Source organism: Pholcus phalangioides, unplaced genomic scaffold, assembly GCF_987345545.1.
Source record: "Pholcus phalangioides strain wild (caught in Gottingen) unplaced genomic scaffold, Ppha-v1.0 ptg000015l_1, whole genome shotgun sequence".
In the NCBI taxonomy this organism is placed as follows: Eukaryota; Metazoa; Arthropoda; class Arachnida; order Araneae; family Pholcidae; genus Pholcus; species Pholcus phalangioides.
The window spans coordinates 111,193,382-111,213,936 of record NW_028301608.1 but is presented as its reverse complement, the minus strand read 5'-3'; the positions used below and the strand labels follow the sequence as shown (position 1 = coordinate 111,213,936).

General features: G+C 38.3%; 1 protein-coding gene across 2 annotated transcripts in view; it reads right to left on the bottom strand.

Annotated features, from left to right (window-relative positions):
• Positions 1–20,555, bottom strand: part of LOC149077583 (cGMP-specific 3',5'-cyclic phosphodiesterase-like) — a 265,605-nt gene that overhangs the window by 38,953 nt on the left and 206,097 nt on the right. For both annotated transcript variants that reach the window (XM_089245159.1, XM_089245158.1), the window contains exon 5: positions 12,194–12,283. In XM_089245159.1, the coding sequence (XP_089101285.1) occupies positions 12,194–12,283 (90 nt within the window). The remainder of the gene's footprint in view (positions 1–12,193; positions 12,284–20,555) is intronic.

Here is a 20,555-nt window from a genome sequence, read left to right as displayed (position 1 = left end):
TGAACCGTATACACGAAACCCGTAAACATACCTCTCGGGAACTTCTAAAGAACTGGTGTATGCGGAATGTTTTTGTAGCACCAACATATTTTATGATGTCAGAGTGATGAGTGTTTGGCTATATTTCCGTAATCGGGTTTCGTGCCAACTTGGCGAATTTCTTTTCTCGCCAATGTGTGATACTTGCTTATATGTGGTAGCTGTGTTAGAACAGCTCTATGTGACGTCATAGCATCCTGTGACGTCACGAATATGCAGAAAAGGTCGATTTTACAATTAAATGAGAACTAATGAATTGAAATTGATTTATTATGTCAGATAATTAATAATAATTTATATTTATTATAAATGTTATTATTAACAATTGTAATTAATAATTTATACTGTAATAATAAGAAATACAAATTAATATAATAAAACTAAGTAATATTATAATAATAATTATTATTTTGATGTATATAACCTATGTTATATTTATAGTCAGTAATTATAAGTTATTATAGTTATTAATTACTTCATTAGACTGTCGGTACATTCCTTTCGTCGGATTTTATCCTTACTGGATTACAGATCTCTTGGTGCTGTTGGAACAAAGTCAATAGTTACCCAGGGCGACCGAGTGTAGCGAGGGAGCTGTGCCCCGCGACCCCCACGCCCGAAGGGCGGGTCGCCGCAGCCTGCTGCGGCGAGGGAGCGAGCGGGAAGCGGATATATCCGCGGCGCAAGCGAAGCGCGCCGCGTTACTTGTTGGTCGATTTTCTTGCTTGATTGGTTCAAGCAAGATGGTCATTCATGGTCATTCTTGATAAAATGACCATCATACCTGTAGAAAACCCATGTAGCAAGAAAATCGACCAACAAGTAACGCGGCGCGCTTCGCTTGCGCCGCGGATATATCCGCTTCCCGCTCGCTACGCTCGGTCGCCCTGGGTAACTATTGACTTTGTTCCAACAGCACCAAGAGATCTGTAATCCAGTAAGGATAAAATAATCTTTATAATCAGTATAATGACCTTTATACTGTTTTTTTAGAATATTTATTTCATTAAATAATAATTAATATTATTATGTAATAAATTAATGTTATTCATATTAATCAAGTGACGTCACAGTCTGGCCAATCGCTGTCGTGGTTATAAATACCATCAAATACAGTGAAATTCAAGTATTTGATTCGTCAAAGCCGCACAGGTGGTCAAGGGCGTCCGAATTCCAGATGTCAATAAAAAACAAACATGGCGCCCCGGTGGAAGAATATATAGCCAGATTAAAACGCTCATATTACCTTTAGTTTAAATTCATCACTTCAATAAAAGATTATTTATCATAAAATTGATGAAAGGTAATTATATATAACAATTAAAGTTAGTTTCAGTGTGTGGCATGATCAAAAATTAATAATTTAGGGAATATCATCGCTCCACGTCTTATTAGGGTTAACATAGATATAATTCTTGAGGAATTATGGGTAATATGAAACTCGCCAAAGTTGTTACAGAGATTTCGCCAAGTTGGCACGAAACCCGATTACGGAAATATAGCCGAGTGTTTCGTGTTCGAGAAGTGCTGCCATCCATCCAAATTCCATGTTGGAATTGAAAGTGGCTGATTTCTGAATTGTCGTGTTTATATAAATATCGCGTTGAAGGTCTTCCTGTTTTCTGTGGAGAGACTATTTTTAAATAGGAGAGACTCCTCAGGTTACACTGTTTAAGCTTTCTTTCTGAAATTTTTTCTTATGGAGAAATTCAAATTTAATTTGATTCCATTCTATGAGGTGAGCGAAAGTGAGTTGCGAAAGCTCTACGGAGCAAGTATTTTGATCTTGCAAGTATTTGCTCATATATGCTCAACCCGTGACTCTCGGCGTTATCTGATGTGGCCCGCGATCTCAAACCAAATTTTGTAAGAATGAACTAAGCAGCACATTTACAGATCACAAGTGGTCCGTAGCACATTAACAGATCACTCATTAACAGATCACCCGCAACATATTTACAGATCACTTGAGTGAGCTACCCATGGCACAGTTCCAGAGCACTTAAGCGGCCCGCTACTCATTTTCATACCACTTAAATGGTCCGTGCCACATATACAGATCTCTTGACTGACCCGCTGCACATTTCCAGATTACTTAAGTAATCCTCTGCACATAAACAGATCACTTAAATAATCCTCTGCACATAAACAGATCACTTAAGTAATCCTCTGCACATAAACAGATCACTTAAGTGACCTGCGGCACCTTTAAAAATGACTCAAGTGGCCCACGGTGCAGTTCCACATCACTAGAGTTACGCGTGACACAGTTCTAGATTGTTCAAATTGTCCACACGGCACATTTACACGACTTAAGTGGCCTGCGGTACATTCTCATATCACTTGAGTGACCCGCGGCAGAGATCTAGAGCAGTGGTTCTCAACATTTAGAAGCCCGCGGCCAAGTTGATTTCTTCTTTTTATTTTCTTTAGAGAGTGGAAGGCCTGGTAATGCATACGACTAACGAGTGACAATTGGAGAAGGGAATCACTCACGATCCGGTTTGACTAATGTCAGGGGCCAGTCGGTTGAGAAACACCGATCTACAGCATTTAAGCGGCCCGCGACACGTATTCCAAATAATTGAGCAGCCCACTCTCAAAAGGTTTAGCATCCTTGATCTAGTTGATCCCGAGAGTGTTCGATTGAACCAGGTCTGCATCAAGAAAGGAGATGGTCATGCTATATATATTATTTGCTCAACTATAGTGCGTCTGTCGGCCATCACGCCCAACTGCAGCCAACATTCATATCTTTGGAAACGTAACATCAATGGAACTTAGTGCATAGACATCTCCACTTGGGTAATTCGCAATACGCCCATTTACGATACACTTAATAACAGTGGCACGCAACTTAAGAAGTTTAAAAATTCATAATAAATTGGTGAAAAGTCATTCTCGCGAAGGGGGATATGACAAACCATCCACTTCCAGAGATACCGTGACACCGATAAATCTGATAACACGCTCGTTAAACCTGTGCCGGCTGACACATCTCCAGAACGCGCACGCATCTCACATTATAATCACACCGAAACTCTTACTCTCATGACACTTACCTTATTTCATTAGCTACGCGCAGTTGATGTCACAATAATTTGACTCGAGTGCGTACATTCGCGTTTATTATTTTTCTCATTACAACGTGCGCGTTCAAAATTGATTAATGCTCGTGGCGGTATCTCTCGGTAATCGGGGGATAAAGTAAAACGTAATCTATTTCAAGGACAAGTTTATAATCTCCTTTGATGCAAGACGTTTTCTAATGATGGGGAAGCCAATCACGTAATTTTTTGGGGAAAAAAAATTCGAGATTGAGTCATACAAAAACGACATTGACTCTCTAATAACTTTAGAAGTTATAGATAAGACGTGAAAAATATTTAACAAAGAATTTTACTACGTTTCTTACCTTTTATGTTAATTATTTAGTATTCAAAGGCTGAACTGAAAAATTGAGAACTTTGCGGTTCTCCATCTGAATATTGTTCATACTGATGTATCACCTACTCACGATAACTACCCATTTCCATAAACATATCAACCTTAATCAACTGCAATTGCCAGCGACGATCGAAATTTTCTTTCGCCACGAAGGTCTAGTCAATGGCCCGTTTTATATGCATTTCCCGACTTTCGATATCGATATTGAAGTCAGTGCAAGTGACTGCATTTAATCTTAAAAATAGGTGGTCTGCTGAAGTTGGTTTTCTGTGGTTCCCAACTTCAAGGCGCAAATGCGAGCCGATCTCCCCGTTAAAAAGTCTCGCCACAGAGAGCAACAGTCCTACAAACAGTACAAATATTCAGTCACTACACATCACTCACTTCCCTTCTGATATATAGATGGCCGCACTGAAAAAACATACACAACACTAGATACGCACTCAGACTGTTAGGTACACGCACTTACACTTCCGGCACAACTCACTAGGTAGTAAATTGCCTGTGGCAATAGACCTGAGTTGTGCTCGATTTAAAAAAAAAAAAAAAAATCTTAAAAATAGAAGGTGTGGGGTTGGGAATCTTTTGAAAAATACTAGTTTGAAATCAGTTACCCTTTTTTTAACCCCTCGCTGTCCTACGTTGAGGTGGACTCGACATAAGACCGCATCAGGAAACAGCGGTGCTTCATTGTTATAACAACGCCTTACGATCAAGGAATGCCCTTGTGAATTCGGCATCTCGGTCGAACTCATAAGCCGTATAAAAAAGGCAAAGGGACAAACATTCAGTAGCCTTCCTCAATGTACTATAATGTACGAACTGTGCTAACAGTACTAACAAAGTGTCGAAACATCCTCTGGACAGCAAAAAGGATAAACGGTGAATTCAGAGTTGAATTCCACAAATGCTTCATCGCTTTTGATGGGGGGTGTGGGGGGGGGGTTATATATGAATACACCAGACTTTTGCTTTCCTTTTTTTTTCCTCTCTTCTTTCCGTCTCCCCACGTACAAACCGGTTGTGATTGTAGTGCCACATCAGCCTTCCACCATACTGATTCCCAGAGGCACAACACAAGTCTCTTTGATGTGTCGACAGCAATTCGACCCACCCAATTTAGACATTTGCCTAGCACGCGTTGCTCGGCTCGTAATGAAATGTTTAGCAACATCCGCACATATTCATGGGGAACATCTGGAAACTACTCAAGGACAACGTGGATATAGACGAGCCTCAAAATCCCTTTGGTGCGTGACAAAATGATCCAATAAGATTCAAGTTCAACAGGGCATTATGCAATATCATAAGATTATGGTTGGTTTGATTTAAAAAAAAAGAATTATATCTGAACCGGCCTTGTCAATCAACGAATACGATATCAAAACAACAGGAAATATGGCGGAAGAGTGAAACTCGACTCAGTATTTTCTAAAACGAAAATGCCCATAATTAATTAGTCACTTGAGCCCATACGTTTCTAAAAATTTGAGAACATCTAAGAATCTTTCGAAGCAACCATAGAGAGTAAGTAGCCTACTCCTAATCTTATTGGCTTATCATCAGAACACAAACGAACGATGCAAAGGGAACAAGGATCGGCTTAGGCATGTCATTCATTAATACCAAAAGCGTGAAAAGGATTAACAAATAAAATAATAATGAATAAAAATAACACGTGTTAACACGCACCACACAGCAGAGCAAAACAGGATGGCGGAGTAGTGCTACTATATATCCCAAATAATGACGTAACGCTAAAAATAGACGTTGACGGCCACACAGTGATTTTTTTTTACATAATTAGCCGACATTGAGGACACACCAAACCAATAATGTGACAAAGAGTTCCTCTCACGCATCCCAGAATCGTGTTACGGCGTCGATGAGTCGAAAAAATTGTTGTTTTTTTTTCATTATTATTTTACAGACGAGGAGGATATATCCGATAATATTATAAATCATAAACAACGGTCTTTGACGGAGGAAAAATTCATATTTTAGGATCCTCTTTACTCGACCAAAAACAAAAAGAATTAATACAAAAAAAAAAATCGCACATGGCGGTGGGATATGAACGAGAGCATTGACTAAAGAAGCTTCTATCTTTAGGACTCTGTCGAAGAGTCCCGTTATTAATAACAGAGTGTGTATCATCATTTCATAAGCAGATTCCAACGGGCGGTTAAAATAATAAGTCATCACATTGATTGATTACAAGTGAATGAACGAAACTTCTTCAACATTAGGTGCTACGCGCGGTCAGTGTGATAAATCTGGTTGTTATGCATAATCGCCGAGCATCTTGGTGAGGTTCATAAATTTCACTAAATTTATCGCATTTACCGGTGATTGTGCATAATACCCAAGCGTCGCCTCGTTGCTAAACACGATAAGTCGTGCTACATGATAAACGGTTCACGCTAATTCATACATGTATTGTACTTTTATATCAGGGTACGATCGTAGAATGTCATTACATTAGGGGTCCGACTCATTTAGAATTTTTTTCCATATTTATCAAATTCATCAATTACACTACGGGTATTATGCATAATCACAGATAACGGCGATAAATTTCAAGTATTTATCAAATTTACCAACGACACTTGGTCAATATGCATAATAACCGGTGAAAGTGATAAATTTACCAAAATCACCAAGACGAGTGGTAGTTATACATAATAACCGACTTATCATATTTGCCGTAGCATATACACTATTTACAGTGCTCTTCAATTCTTTTATGAACAGAGCTGGAGAAGTTGCACAATTTTGCAGTCCGGCGGAAATGAAAAAATAATTAGCGAACTGGCAAAAAAAAATATATAAGACGACGAAATGATTTTGCGGACCGGCGAAAAATAAATAAGGAGGACAAATAACTTACAGGGCGGCAAAAATAAATAGGAGAAATGATGAATAAAAATGGGAGTAATGATTTTGTTTACCGGCGAAAAATAAGTGAATGGAAGAAATAATCTGAGCAATGACAAAAGATACATAAATCAATAAGAACGGACCGGCAAAAAATAAATACTGTAAAAAGAAATAATTTGTGGACTGGAGAAAAATAAATGCCGTGAATAGGAGAAATAATGGCGAACAATTTCGCGGACAGGCGGATACGAGAGAAATAAAATGCGGTTGGCGGACTGGCGGCAAAAAAAAGAAAGAAAAATAATGTCAGTCGACAAAATATAAATAGAAGAAATAATTTGTGAACTGGGAAAAAAATGAATGGGAGAAATTATTTGCGGACTGATAAAAAATAAATAGCGGAAAGGCAATTTTTCTTTCTTTTTTTTGGTGCAGAAATTTTTGTCATTTAGGGGGGGCGCTGCTCGAAAGAAAATAACTGGACTGGAAATGTGCAAATTAGTCTAATAAAATGCAGGGTGTGCGATTAACAGCTGATTTCTGAAAATTTTCCTATAACTGGTGCCTCGTTTCATCGTGATGTTGACATTAGGGGATAATGCATTATTGGTGAAGTTCTTTTACTTCAGCCACGAATCGCCGGCTGAAGCTTCACGAACGTTCCGGACACAGAAGAGATTAAAAAATTTTAAGGTCCAATGCCTACTACTAAACCACACACGCACCTCGTCCACATTCCTCAGAAGAACTTCTAACGAATTATGTGTGCGGTCCACGTTGCGGTAAACTTTGTTTCTTTGTAATGCTTGTTACGCGTAGAGTGCTGCCATCTGCCAACAATTTTTCTAACAATGAGCGAAGTGTAATGACTGGAGATTGTTGTAGGACTGTTGCTCTCTATGGCGAGACTTTTTAATGGGAAGATCGGCTCGAATTCGCGCCTAGAAGTTGGAAACCACAGAAGATCAACTTCAACCGACCACCACTGTGGCGATGCTGGGGTTCAAATCCGGATCCTCTCCAATCACTACTGCCGGACATACGTGCTGCGCCCTCTATGCACGGAAAATCAAATTCCAACAAGAGGGACTTTCTTACCCTGCGGGATATAACACTGAAAACATTTGGAGAAAAGAATTCTAAAGGACATATGACCGTCTGAACAATTGGAACCCTTTTTTTTGGGGCTCGGTGGCCATTTTCGTATACGTCAGCGATCACCCTAAAATTTATGGCTGTACGATGACACTATGCAAGAATCGTTGCAGCAACGCGTTTTCCTTGTGCACAAAAATTGTGAGAATTTGATGGATATAAATGACGTTTTTTTCAAACATTTTGATCATCATCAGTCTACAAAATGATCATTTTGTAGACTGATGATGATCAACCCTGGGCCTAGGGTCAGCCACTCCCCAACACGCTCTCAAAATAGATCAAATCCTTCGTCTGAATCTTCGACTCTTTCGGATAACTCATCCATTCTCCGTAATATTCAAGACACCCAAGTAGCCATTCTTGATAAACTTACCCTCCTCACCCAAAAACAGGACTCATTCAGTCATCAGCTAAGTGATCTATCCCACCGTCTTAGTGCAGTTGAGGAAAAACTTTCCCCAGTAGAGGAACTCCAAAGCCAAGTCTACGACCTCTCCTCTAATCTCTCTGAACTCCAATCCTCCCTTACCAATAAAGTCATCGATCTTGAGGATCGTTCTCGACGGGATAACTTGATTTTCCGAAACATTCCTGAAGAATCTGACTTCGAGTCCTCCTCCACCCTCGAATCCAAAATCATCCAATGCTGTTCTGATCACCTTGACGTAAATATTACACCTAGTGAGATAGACCGCTGTCACAGATTAGGTTCCAAAAAGACCCACGGATCCAGACTTACCATAATAAAATTCAACAAATTTAAAATAAAAAGTGAGATTCTAAAAAATGCCTCGAAACTTAAAAACAGCAACATATCTATCTCAGAAGATTTCTCTCTCGATACACGCAAGCTTCGTGGTCAAATTTGGAGAGCCAGTCAAAAATACCGTGACGAAGGCATTAAAGTAAAACTTATCCACAATTTTGCACTCATAAATAATACCAAATATGTCTGGGATCCCGATATTAATGATATCCGCCCCATCTTCCCCGCTCATACTGCTTCGAACCTTTCTATGCCCTCCCTCTCCTCCCATATTTCCTCGGTACCCCCTTTAGGCTACTCCCCCCGAGCAACCCTTCCGTCTACACAACCTCCAAATTAAAAAATACCTACCAGTTGGGAACTATTAACACTCGCAGCCTGAAAAACAAAACTGATTTTTTAGAATCATTCTTACTCATCCATAATCCCCATTTTCTTGGTGTTACAGAGTCATGGCTAAATAATACAATCTCTAATTCCGAAATTTTGCCACCCGATTACAATGCTTTTCGAAAGGATAGAAACTCTCGGGGGGGGCGGGGTCTTACTTATTTTCAAAAAATCTATCCCTTTAACTGAAATTCTATTAGATTCCGAACTCGAAATTGTTGGAGCCGAATGGCTTCAACCCAACTGTCCCCCACTTGCCATCTTTTCTGTCTATTTCCCTCCCTCTCCTGATTTCCACCTTTTTGAACAACTGGAAATTATTCTTGAAAAATTTTATAACACACATTCTATTCTTATCTCCGGAGACTGGAATCTTCCCGGCATTGACTGGAAAAATATGGAATCCCTGTCCGGCAATCACGGAATTAATAACGAAGTCCTAGATATCTTCCTTAAATTTAACTTGGTCCAATCCATTTTTGAACCCACAAGAACCACCCTCTACTCCAGCTCTACCTTAGATCTCATTGCTACCTCCAATCGAATTTCAGTCCTTTCCACCTCCATCTTTGAGGGTTGCTCCGACCATAATATCCCAGTCATTAACTTTTCCCTCCGCCACTCTATCCCATCCTACAAACTCGCCCCTAAACGTAATTTCAACAAGGCAAATTATCCACTTATGCAAAATATTTTTCGCTCTCACTTCAATGATTTCTTATCCATATCCTCTTCTAACAATATCCACACCCTCTGGACCTCTTTTAAATGTATTATAGACAAATGCTTAACTACAGTTCCAATTAAAAATGTTTCTCCTAAGTCTTTTTTTAATCCATGGATCACCAGAGATATTATTCATTTAAAGAGGAAAATCCGCCGAATCGCCTTCAAATATAAAACTAACAAATCCAATTCACTCAAATCCATAATTTCAGCCTCCACCCGAGACCTCAGAAACCTCATTTCCGTCCAAAAGTCCAGATACCTCTCTCATTCTCTACCCCATTACTTAAAAACCAATCCAACAAAATTCTGGAGTTACCTTAGACCTAAATCTATTGGTCCCACTTCCCTGAGAAGTTCAAATAAATATACATTTTCTCCTTCAGAGATGGCTACCGAATTCAATTTAGCTTTCTGCTCGGTTTTCTCAATAGACCCCTCTCCTCCCCAATACTCTTTTTTTGATTCTATCCACAACTCACCCCCTATATCCTTCTCCAAACAAGGTATCCTAAAACTTTTGAAAAAACTGAAACCCCATTCCGTTGGCCCTGATGACATCCCAAATTCTATTCTTAAATTCTGTGCTGATGAAGTCGCCGACTATCTTTTAATCCTGTTCAATGTTTCACTAAATTCTGCTACCCTCCCGAACGACTGGAAAATCAATAAAATTATTCCTATCCACAAAACGGGTTCACTTTCCAATCCCCTTAACTTCAGGCCAATAGCAATCACTTCCTCCTGCTGTAAAATCTTCGAGCATATTGTAGCAAAAGAAATCCGTATCCACTTAGACTCCATCAGCTTCTTTTTCCCCAACCAACACGGCTTTAGACAATCTCTCTCTACTACCTCTCAACAGGCCCTCTTCATCCACGACCTCTCTGAAGCCATTGATAAAAACCTACAAACTGATATCGTATTCCTAGATTTCTCTAAAGCCTTTGATAAAGTTCCCCACGATAAACTTCTTCTCAAACTCTCCCGCCTTGGCCTTAACGTTCAATTACTTAATTGGGTGGAGGCTTTCCTAAAACACCGTAAACAGTTTGTTCATTTTAATGATCATAACTCGTCATCCGCCTCCGTAAAGTCTGGGACCCCTCAAGGATCGGTCCTCTCCCCGTTACTTTTCCTAATTTATATCAATGACCTTCCTCAATCCCTCAACTGCACCACTAGACTTTTTGCTGATGACTGTGTAATTTACCGTATCATTCACCATCAATCTGATCAAGAACTTCTCCAACATAACCTGGCTTCCATCGCCGACTGGTGCTCCCTATGGCAAATGCCAATGAATATCTCAAAAACGGTTCACATGAAAGTTACCCGTAAACTTCTTCCTCTTGAATACTCCTACTCCATCAATCATTTACCGTTATCCCAAGTTTCACATATCAAATACCTTGGTGTCATTATTTCAGCCGACCTACGTTGGAACAAACACATCGACTACATTTACCAGAAGTGTCTTAACAAACTTTTCTTCCTCCGCCGCAATCTTAAACACTCTACTCGGGATATCAGACTTCTCTGTTACCAAACTTATATATCCCCCGTCCTCTCCTACGCCGCTAAAATCTGGGACCCTTACACCTCCAGTAATATAGACAAACTTGAATCTATTCAAAATAAATCCGCCCGATTTGTTCACGACTGCTGGTCATCTTTCATTTCTGTGTCCGAACTTGAAAATGAACTTCATCTCCTCCCTCTCTCTACTCTTCGTCTCATCTCTCGATTAACATTGCTTTATAAAATTTTCCATGGTCAGTTCAACATGGATACTTCTGGTATCTTAGCCAAACCATCCTACATCTCTAGAAGACTCGACCATTCCCTTAAAATAAAACCTATTTTTGCTTCCACTGACTGCTTTAAATACAGCTTCTTTCCTCATACCATTGGTGAATGGAACAAACTCCCAAGCTCTATTGTTGAATCTCCCTCTATCACTAGTTTTTTATCCAACATCAAACAATATCTTTGTCATTCTCAATCGCATCCTCTTGTATAGGCCCAAGGGCCAACAATATTGTATAAATAAATATAAATAAATAAATAAATAAATAAAATAAAATGATCATACGGTCATTTTCTGCACACGAAGGCTAATTAGGCCGGGACTTACAAATTTATTGCCGATTCCGAACGGCAGGCTTGTTTTTTTTTTTATACTCATCAAGAGGTTGGTGCGCTAACCCCTCTATGGGAGGACTCCCTGCGGTAGCAATTTTTTCTGCGGTAATGTCGCCGTTTCTGATGTACCCGTGTCAGTAAAGTTTTCTGACAAGGACGAACCGGGTATCGAACTCGCGATAAATCTAAACATCCTTTGAAGTACTTTAGACGAGTATCTTACCGACCTGGGCTACGGCGTGTATCGATTCGAAGTGAAAAATTTGAAAAATTGAGGTTGAGCGTCGAATAAATTAATTATTTTAACATTAAAATGCATAGGAACCAACTGCGAACGAAGCCAAACCCGTATACACGTGAAAGTGGTATAATTGAGTGATGTATAAACGAGGTTCAACTGTATATCCGAAACACGCAGTTTACGGTAGCAGTTCCGCAGGACATCCCAGTGCACTTTGAACGTCTCGATGTGTCTGCAAGATGTTCATTTTAACATGATAAAAAAGAAATAAGTTGAAAACTTTCAGGACGATCAATTGTAATCGCAATATCGTAGAGCACTGATGGGATCAGAGCGTTAAAAAGTATTCTAATACCTCTGCAAACAAAAACCCAGGGCAGGCACACACACTCTAAACGTACCTGGTTTCGCTTGAACTCCTGAACAGACATCTCGAACAGCTGAGCATTCTGGATGCCGATTCCGCAGAAGGTTAAATACTTCCTGAACACCTGCCGAGCAGAAAGAAAAAACAAAAAGGTAACACAATCCATCAGAAAAGAGATGCAGTGGTTTTATTTAAAAAAGTAGATACTACACTCTGAAAAATTTATACGCCACTGCTTTCAGATATATACAGGGCGATTATAATTAAAGTTAACACGTACTCTCAGTAGTTTTTCTCAAAACCTACTCATCCGGATACATCCAAATTTTCAGGATATCTTAATGAGACGATGGGAGAGAGATTTATGCAATTGAAAAAAGTGCAATATTCGACCACCAGGGGAATAAGTGGAGTTTTTTTTATTGACTTTTCCTTTTTTCTACGGTCCATATAGCGTATACATATACCAAGTTTCAATGGAATACGTCCACAAGAACGGGCGGTCTGAGCAGTGTCAGCATACTGAAACTACTCAGATCTATATAGCGCCCGTCAGTATACTGTCAGACCAGACAAGGCTCAGGATCTGTCCCTTCCGAGATATTAGCCCTTTACCCTGTGGGTTGGGCTCTTTACCATGCTTTTTTTTGACGCTGTCCACTGTTTCTCCCGTAAGACACCCGGTCCGTCGTCAGTATACTGCCACTACTCAGACCATAGAGTAATAATAGTAATATATATTTATAGTCTATGACTCAGACTGATGAAGCACCCATTCTGATGGAGGTATTCCATCGAAACTTGGTTTACACGCTACATGGACCATGGGGGAAATGAAAATTCAATAAAAAGTGTCACTTATTCACCTGGTGGTCAAATATTGCACTATTTTTGTATTGCATAAATTTCTCTCCCATGGTCTCATTAAGATATCCTCACAATTTGGCTGTATTCCCCCCCCCCCCCGGATGAGTTTTGAAGAAACAAAAACCTACTCAGAGTATGGAAACTTTAATTATAAGAGAAGTCCAGGACGAGAAGTCCTGGAGAGATGCACATTTTAAAAATTAATAACAGATCAACGAACTGATATGAAAAGGTTTAGTTTGCACTAAAATCCTCATCATGACCTAGAGCAGTGGTTCCCAAAGTGTGGGTCGCGAGAGACTCTCCGAAATAAAAACGTACAAATAAGAAATTTATTTTCGTTTTTCACAACGTAAATGTAAAAATGTGTCAAAACTAAAAAAATACCTTTCTGAGCTCCTTACCTCGTATCATATAATGGAATTTTATACGAGGTTATGTGGGTGAAATGTCTACGAAAAACAATGAACAATATTATTAATTGTCGATTTCAAGCGAGGAGACTTCGTTAAATTTTATGATTCCTTTCTTCACCACATATACTACGCATCAAAATCAAGGTGACCAAATATCGAAAAAAAATACTTCATTCCTCACTGATTACGAAAGGAAAAGTGCTTTCGATGCAGCACATTTATTAACAGAAATCGCAAATGTTTCGGAAAACCAAGATATACGGTCACCACACATGTAAGAGGTCACCGATGAATTTCCTCTCAAAAGGGGAGTCACGATTCAAAAAGTTTGGGAACCACTGTGGGCTAGATCATACATGTTCACCTTATTTCCTACCGGTCACAGTGATCTCAAACCTAATTTTGTAAAAATGAACTAAACGGCACATCTACAGACCACTCAATTGACCCGCGGCGCAGTTTCAGCATCACTTAAGTGGCGTGTAGCATATTCACAGATCACTTGAGTGACGTCCGACAGTCTCAGATCACTTCAGCGGCTCGCATAACATTTACGCAGCACTTAAGCGGTAAGTAGTAGAATTCCACATCTCACTTACTTTACAAACGGATCAGTGGAAATATGCAAATCAGAGTCTTATAAAATGCAAGGTGTATGATTTATAGCTGATTTCTGTGAATTTTCCAGTTATTGACACGTACATAAAGTTGCGTAGTAATGTTGACATTGGTGGACATTATTGCTGAATTAGTTTACATCAGCCACGAATATCCAGCTGAATCTTTACGAACGTTTCCGACGCAGAAGTGGTCGAAAAAAATTTTCTGTGAAGGAATTTTGTAATTTACTTTCATGCAGTACCCTCTATTGACGAAAACTTAAGCTAATTTTTTCATTTCTGTACCAAAAAAACCCCTTAATGAGAATAAATTTTTCGCAAACCACATTCAAATATACTAATTCGTTCAATTTTTATGAATTTTTTCAAACTACTCACGAATTCATGGGACACCCTGTATACAGGTTGCATACCTGGACGAACACTATATGCATATTAATCAACCCATCAAAAAACACATTCAAGAAAATAAAAATTTGAACAATTGAATCTTATTATCACATTTACAAGGACGGATGCTTTTGATCCTTACTTTCAGGCTCCGATCACGAAGTTTTAAAATTCTAATGATACGATCGGTTCTCAAACGAATGTTCGCGGGGTCAATGAAAGTAGTAAACACATTATATTATACACACGGTCTTTTTCTTATTCCCAGAGAGAGAAAGAGAGTGCTCATATCATCACATCTCTTAGCGTTATCACTGCGAGGGCTAACAAATGCGTATATTCAAAACAGTATCATTCCAGCCGATCTTTTCTTTTTTTTGATAGTAGTGACGTCACTATAGAAGGGACGACGCTACGGCCGGTTAAAGTGCGGGACGTCACATCCACTTGACCTTTATGCTTGGCTAAAAGACAGTGTTCACGAATATTGCGATAAGTACAGTAGTAGTAGGGCACGCTTCTTGTTACCAAGTCAGAGGGAGCTTTTCACGAAAATAAATGATAAAAATAAGTAAAATAAGTGTTAAGGTAAAGAAACAATTTTTTCCTCATTAATATCTTACTCATGTGTTTAAAACTCAGTCATTTTACATCTTTTTTCATATTTTTAAAATATCCGTAAAGTTCGGTTAGCACCAAAGTTTGTGTTAGTAAGCAAAAGGGGATAACGTATAACATGTTCATTTCAAAACAGTGGATCTTCAACCTTTTCGGAGTCGCGAGCACTGGAATGTCCATTATCACAAGAACAGCTCCCATATGGCAATAATGACGAATCCTCAAACTGAAATTAGGAAAATGTAGCGCTTCTCGTGAGATAGTGTTGTGTCAAATTTTTCAGTGCCATCATCTATATTTCAGAAGAGAAATGTAATGTTTGTACCATTGTAGGCCGGTTGCTCTCTGTGGCGAGACTTCTCAATGGTGAGATCGGCTCGCTTTCGCACCGCGATGTTGAGAACCACCATCTGAGTTGGGCTTGAATATCTCTTCAAAATGTGAAGTTTAGTAAGATAGAAGAAGAAAAGGGTCTAGAAATAATGTGTTTTGGTCTCTGTGTGTTCCCACCTTGACGTGGTTTTGGAGCGCGTTAGGAACATGGCACTTGTGACTCTTGCAAATAGACAATGACACCACCGCACCAGCAAACTACGAGAAACGTACGATGAAATTTTATTTTTCATTATTTCATTCATTAATTTCTTTTTTGATCAATTCGAAGTAATTTTCCTCTTTTCGAAACCCCATTCCTTATTAGCTAACTCTATTCCACATTTACCCACCAATTTCTTTTTTAAATGCGTTTTCATAGTTTTAATATTTAAACTTAAAGCAAAGACAAGAAACCAAATTTTACAGAAATACAAGATGTTTAAAATTGGAATAACCGAAAAAATAAAAGTGGTATCTCATATTACCCAAATGTGCTCTGCTGCTCCTGGTGAGGAGAAAAAAGCACATTTGAAAAACCGTCTCGCTTTTCAACTACATTTTTACGAAGTTTACAGGAAAAGTAACGCTATAAATGTGACACGTCATTTCTCAATGCAATATTAGTATTTTTAGTAAATGATTATTAATTGGGCATTGCGCAAGATGTAGAAATTTTATTTTTCATAACTTGATTGCGAGATAACTTACATAGTGCAACTTACATGGAAATTCCAGCTGAATGTCGTGAAAATTCAGAAAGATATCGGTGATGCGGTGAGCAGTAATTTCGGAACTTGCTGAAAGTAACAGAATGGTAAGGGATTTCCCAAATTGGTATAACATTCAGAAAATTCAATTTCTTGGTATACAATTATTTTCTGTTATTTGATTATTTCGAGAATAAGCCTATAGCATTATGCGAATGAGCGAAGACGCGTGTCTGATGTTATATAAGAGAAGTGTTTTAGCATAACATTCGTACATGATGTCGAAAGGAACAAATCGAAGTCAATAATGACATAACAGAAAATAATCGAAATACCCCATGTTCGTGGAAATTCTCTTATCATTCAGTTACTTTTCAGCAAGTTTCGTAATTACTGCTCACTGTATCACGATATCTTTCTGAATTTTCACTAGATTCGGCTGAAATTTTCATAGAAGTTGCACTATATTATATATCTGGCAATCAAATTATAAAAAAATAAAATAAAATTTATATTTTTCCGTCCATGCGTGACTAATAATTATTTACGAAAAATACTCATATCTCTCATTGGCTAACAATTTCTCCCATTTTAAATTTCTATACAGTATGTCACATGCATAACGCTATTTTTCTGTAAATTTTATAAAAATTGATTGAAAACTCGGCATATTATAAGCAAAAAACATGCGATGAAAATTGGAATCTTATAGAAGACATTTATATTTTCGTGAATATACGTGCCATTCTCACAAAAGTTTGTAAAATATACTGTTAAAGTTACGAAGTCATTTATAGTCTTTTCTAGTGTGTACACGGTTTGATCAAAAACATTTTTTTCGTAATTAATTTTTTGTCGGTCCCCTGAATACACTCGTAAGTAAATTTTAACTGGAAATGGTGAGAGGGCTTGAAATTGATCTTCTCACGGTACGCGGGGGGGGGGGGGGGTAGAATCCACAGAGCGTTGACCGGTACTACAAGGAGCATCCGCGCCATCAAAAAAGTTAGAAAACACTGCTCTATAACATTCGAAAATGATACAAAATGCGAGGACCTCATCTGATTCTCATGCTCGTCTTCATTAAAACATCAACACATTCAAACTAAACGATATCTTAACCTGATTCATAAAAAGAATGAATTATTCATCATAATCCATAAGAGATCATCCATTAAAACTTGAAAAAGAAGTCGGACAAGGCGATGGAATTTTTACAGAAGTCTTTAGGGAACTTGATTGAAACAAGAAATGGAGATATTGTCTTTCATACCAGAAGCTGCATATATTTCAAAGTAATGGAGAATTTCTTAACCACGACGATGTTATTGTTACTATCGGCAATAACGCAGATGAATTGGAAGAAATGATGTAAGCGCTGGCAGACAGAAGCATTCAAGAGGTTTGAAAATGAACCTGAAAAACTTATGTTCAACAATTTTGCCTTGAAAAAGATTTATTTAAGGGGGGTTGGTGCACGATCTTGGCTTCCTCTGCTTTCATATGGGAAAAATATTCTTCCTTTAAGGAACATTTAAAAATTTCCTGTTAACTTTAGGCACTCACTTTTTTTTTGTCAAATTTTATGGGCATTTTTATACAATTTGACGAAAGCATTTAAAAATTTAATTGTTGGCTATTGCTTTCTCGGACCTTCAACAACATGCAGCGTGCAGCGTTTTCAAACATCACTGAAATTTATCCCTACTCAGTGCCATAAAATTTCTATAAATCATTATAATAAGAAATCCTCTCGTTAAAGTATGTAACACTCTGGTGTTGAGAGACACACAGAGTTTCAAGACATTTGAATAAGCGGTGTTTAAACAAAGATTCGTTATCTGACAAGAAACTCATCTTTCAGAAAAGAACATTGTAATGGAAAACATTAGCATATACAATGCCTGCCATCACACACACACACACACACACACACACACACACACACACACACACACACATACAGTATATATTAAAATATGTTAAAAAATACTTCTAGTACAGGTAGAACGAAAACTCGGGCACAGACGCAAAACATTTTATTGTATTTAAAAATTGCAAAATTCGAAAATGTGTTTTTTAGAAAATTTGCATGCCCCAACCCCCCTTAATGACATAGAGATGGAAAAAGTATGAAGCTACGTTTACCTGAGACAAGGTTCAAGAAATATGGGCAACAAATTACGTCATGAATGAAATAAATAAAAGATTCAGGATTATATGGATATTACTTAGTAATAGAACCCCCCCCCCCCGACACCTGCGTTCCCCTCCAATGTAAACATATTCAAAGAGAATCAGGTCTCTCTTCATTCAGTAAGTAAAGTATTGAATAATTGAGAGTGATCACTGATTCATGGAGCTGAAACTTGGACATTTAGAAACGATACAAGTCTGCACAAAGAATCATCGAAAGATGTATAGTGTACTTAAGTATTATTAATAGGTAGGAATGAATCACTTGGGAGGGGGGGGGGGAGAGAAGCCACCGTAAAGTAAATTTATCGTATAAACAATTCAAAACATTTATGGTAGCAATATGGAATGAATAAACGTATGTATTCCTTCCATATTTCGATTTCCCCCATATGTGAAACGTATTGGGGTAAATCGAGAAGCTATCCATACAAAGGCCACAACAGACAAAATGCCCAACAAGGTGGCTGATAAATAACCGTACTTAGATAAGACAACCATAAATATTTTTTATGTGGGCAGTGTATTATATTTATCATGTATGTATAGTTTTTACAATCGCACTTTTAATTGGGTTCCTGTATTTTAGAAATTGTGATGACATCCATATCTATTATGAGCATCTTTTTTTCAGCCACATTGTTTTTGCATTTCGCCTGTTGTGTGGCCTTTGCTTTCCCTTATTTATTTAAGGTCGTGGGTCACAAAAGATGAATCTGATTGCCACATTTGACCCACGGGCCATGGGTTGAGCATGTATCTTGTAGATCAGTGGTTCTCAACCTTTCTTTGGAAGCCCACGGCCCTGTTGGTTTCGTTTTTGTGAGTGGAAGGTCCTGTAATACACACGACTAACGTGAAATAAATGGGTAAAAATGAAACGGTGAACCACTTACGGCCCGGTTTGACTGCTACCAGGGCCCAGCGGTTGAGAAACAGTGTTGTAGATGCTATTACAGAACACATATGTATGAGCAGCATTTTACTATTCAGATTTTTTTCGCCATTCGTTCACACCAAAAATTCATCAGAAATTCTTTCATGAATTCATCAGAAATGCATCACAAATGTAGATGATGATTCATCGAAAATTTCCGACAGAAAACAAAATGGCAAAGACTTTCATCACAATACAGGCGTTACGTATTGCAACCTTCATCGAAAAGAAATAAGTTCCAAATAATCACATCGACGACGAGCCACACAATTAGCATTGCTAATAATTCATTAGTTACATAACGAGATAGAAAAAGCAAAAACCATACACGTACCCGAACACGTAATCCCACTATACCAGTGAATAACTATGATATCGGTTAAAAAAAAAAGCAAGGAAAAAAACCACTTAATCGAGGGGTTCGAGTTTTACACGGTGCTAATGATCAAGTGATTTATTCAAGGCATGTACCTGTGCATCGTGAATCAACCCTACGGGAGAGAGACATATATATACTTTTTCCAACAAAAGACGCTCTCTACTCTACCTAGAGATCGGCAGGTCGAATCGATCATCATTATTATTTGAAAAAAATAATAATACATATTTTTGATTCGACACCTTAGAAGACTTTAAATAGGAAGAAGGTAGGAATGGATTTCTTTTTTACGTGGCGCTGTCTAGAGGAGAACATTGAATGCACTCGTCAAGAAGGCGGGTTATCTCGTCAATACCGATGAAAGGGTTTAAGGATTGAAGACCTTAGACTTATAGAAAGTACACTAAGGACTATTTAGCACAGGAAAAACACTGTCTAAATTGGGAACCTGCAGTTCCATTAAAATCTGTCCAAATTAGAAGGGTTCTTAAGATATAGAGGCATTGTGGGGTTATTCACTCAGATATTATTCAGGTAAAGAGTATTTTTGGACATTGTGTTAAAGAATTATGGCCAGCTGTATTCAAAACCTCAGGTTTTACTGTACAGCAATGGGGCTAAAACTTTAAGAGAGTCCGGACCACACACTTCTAAAGTTTGCCCAAATAAACCTTCTAAAGTTTGCCCAAATAAACCTTCTAAAGTTTGCCCAAATAAACCTTCTAAAGTTTGGACTTTAGTTTGCAAACGTGTAGCGGGTCATTCAACTTTCCCGTAAGCGTGCTGTGGATCATTTGGGCGATCTGTAATTGTGCTATCTGAGTGATCTGTAACTGTGCGGAGGCTAACTTAAGTGATGTGGAACTATACTGCGGGTCAGTTAAGTGATCT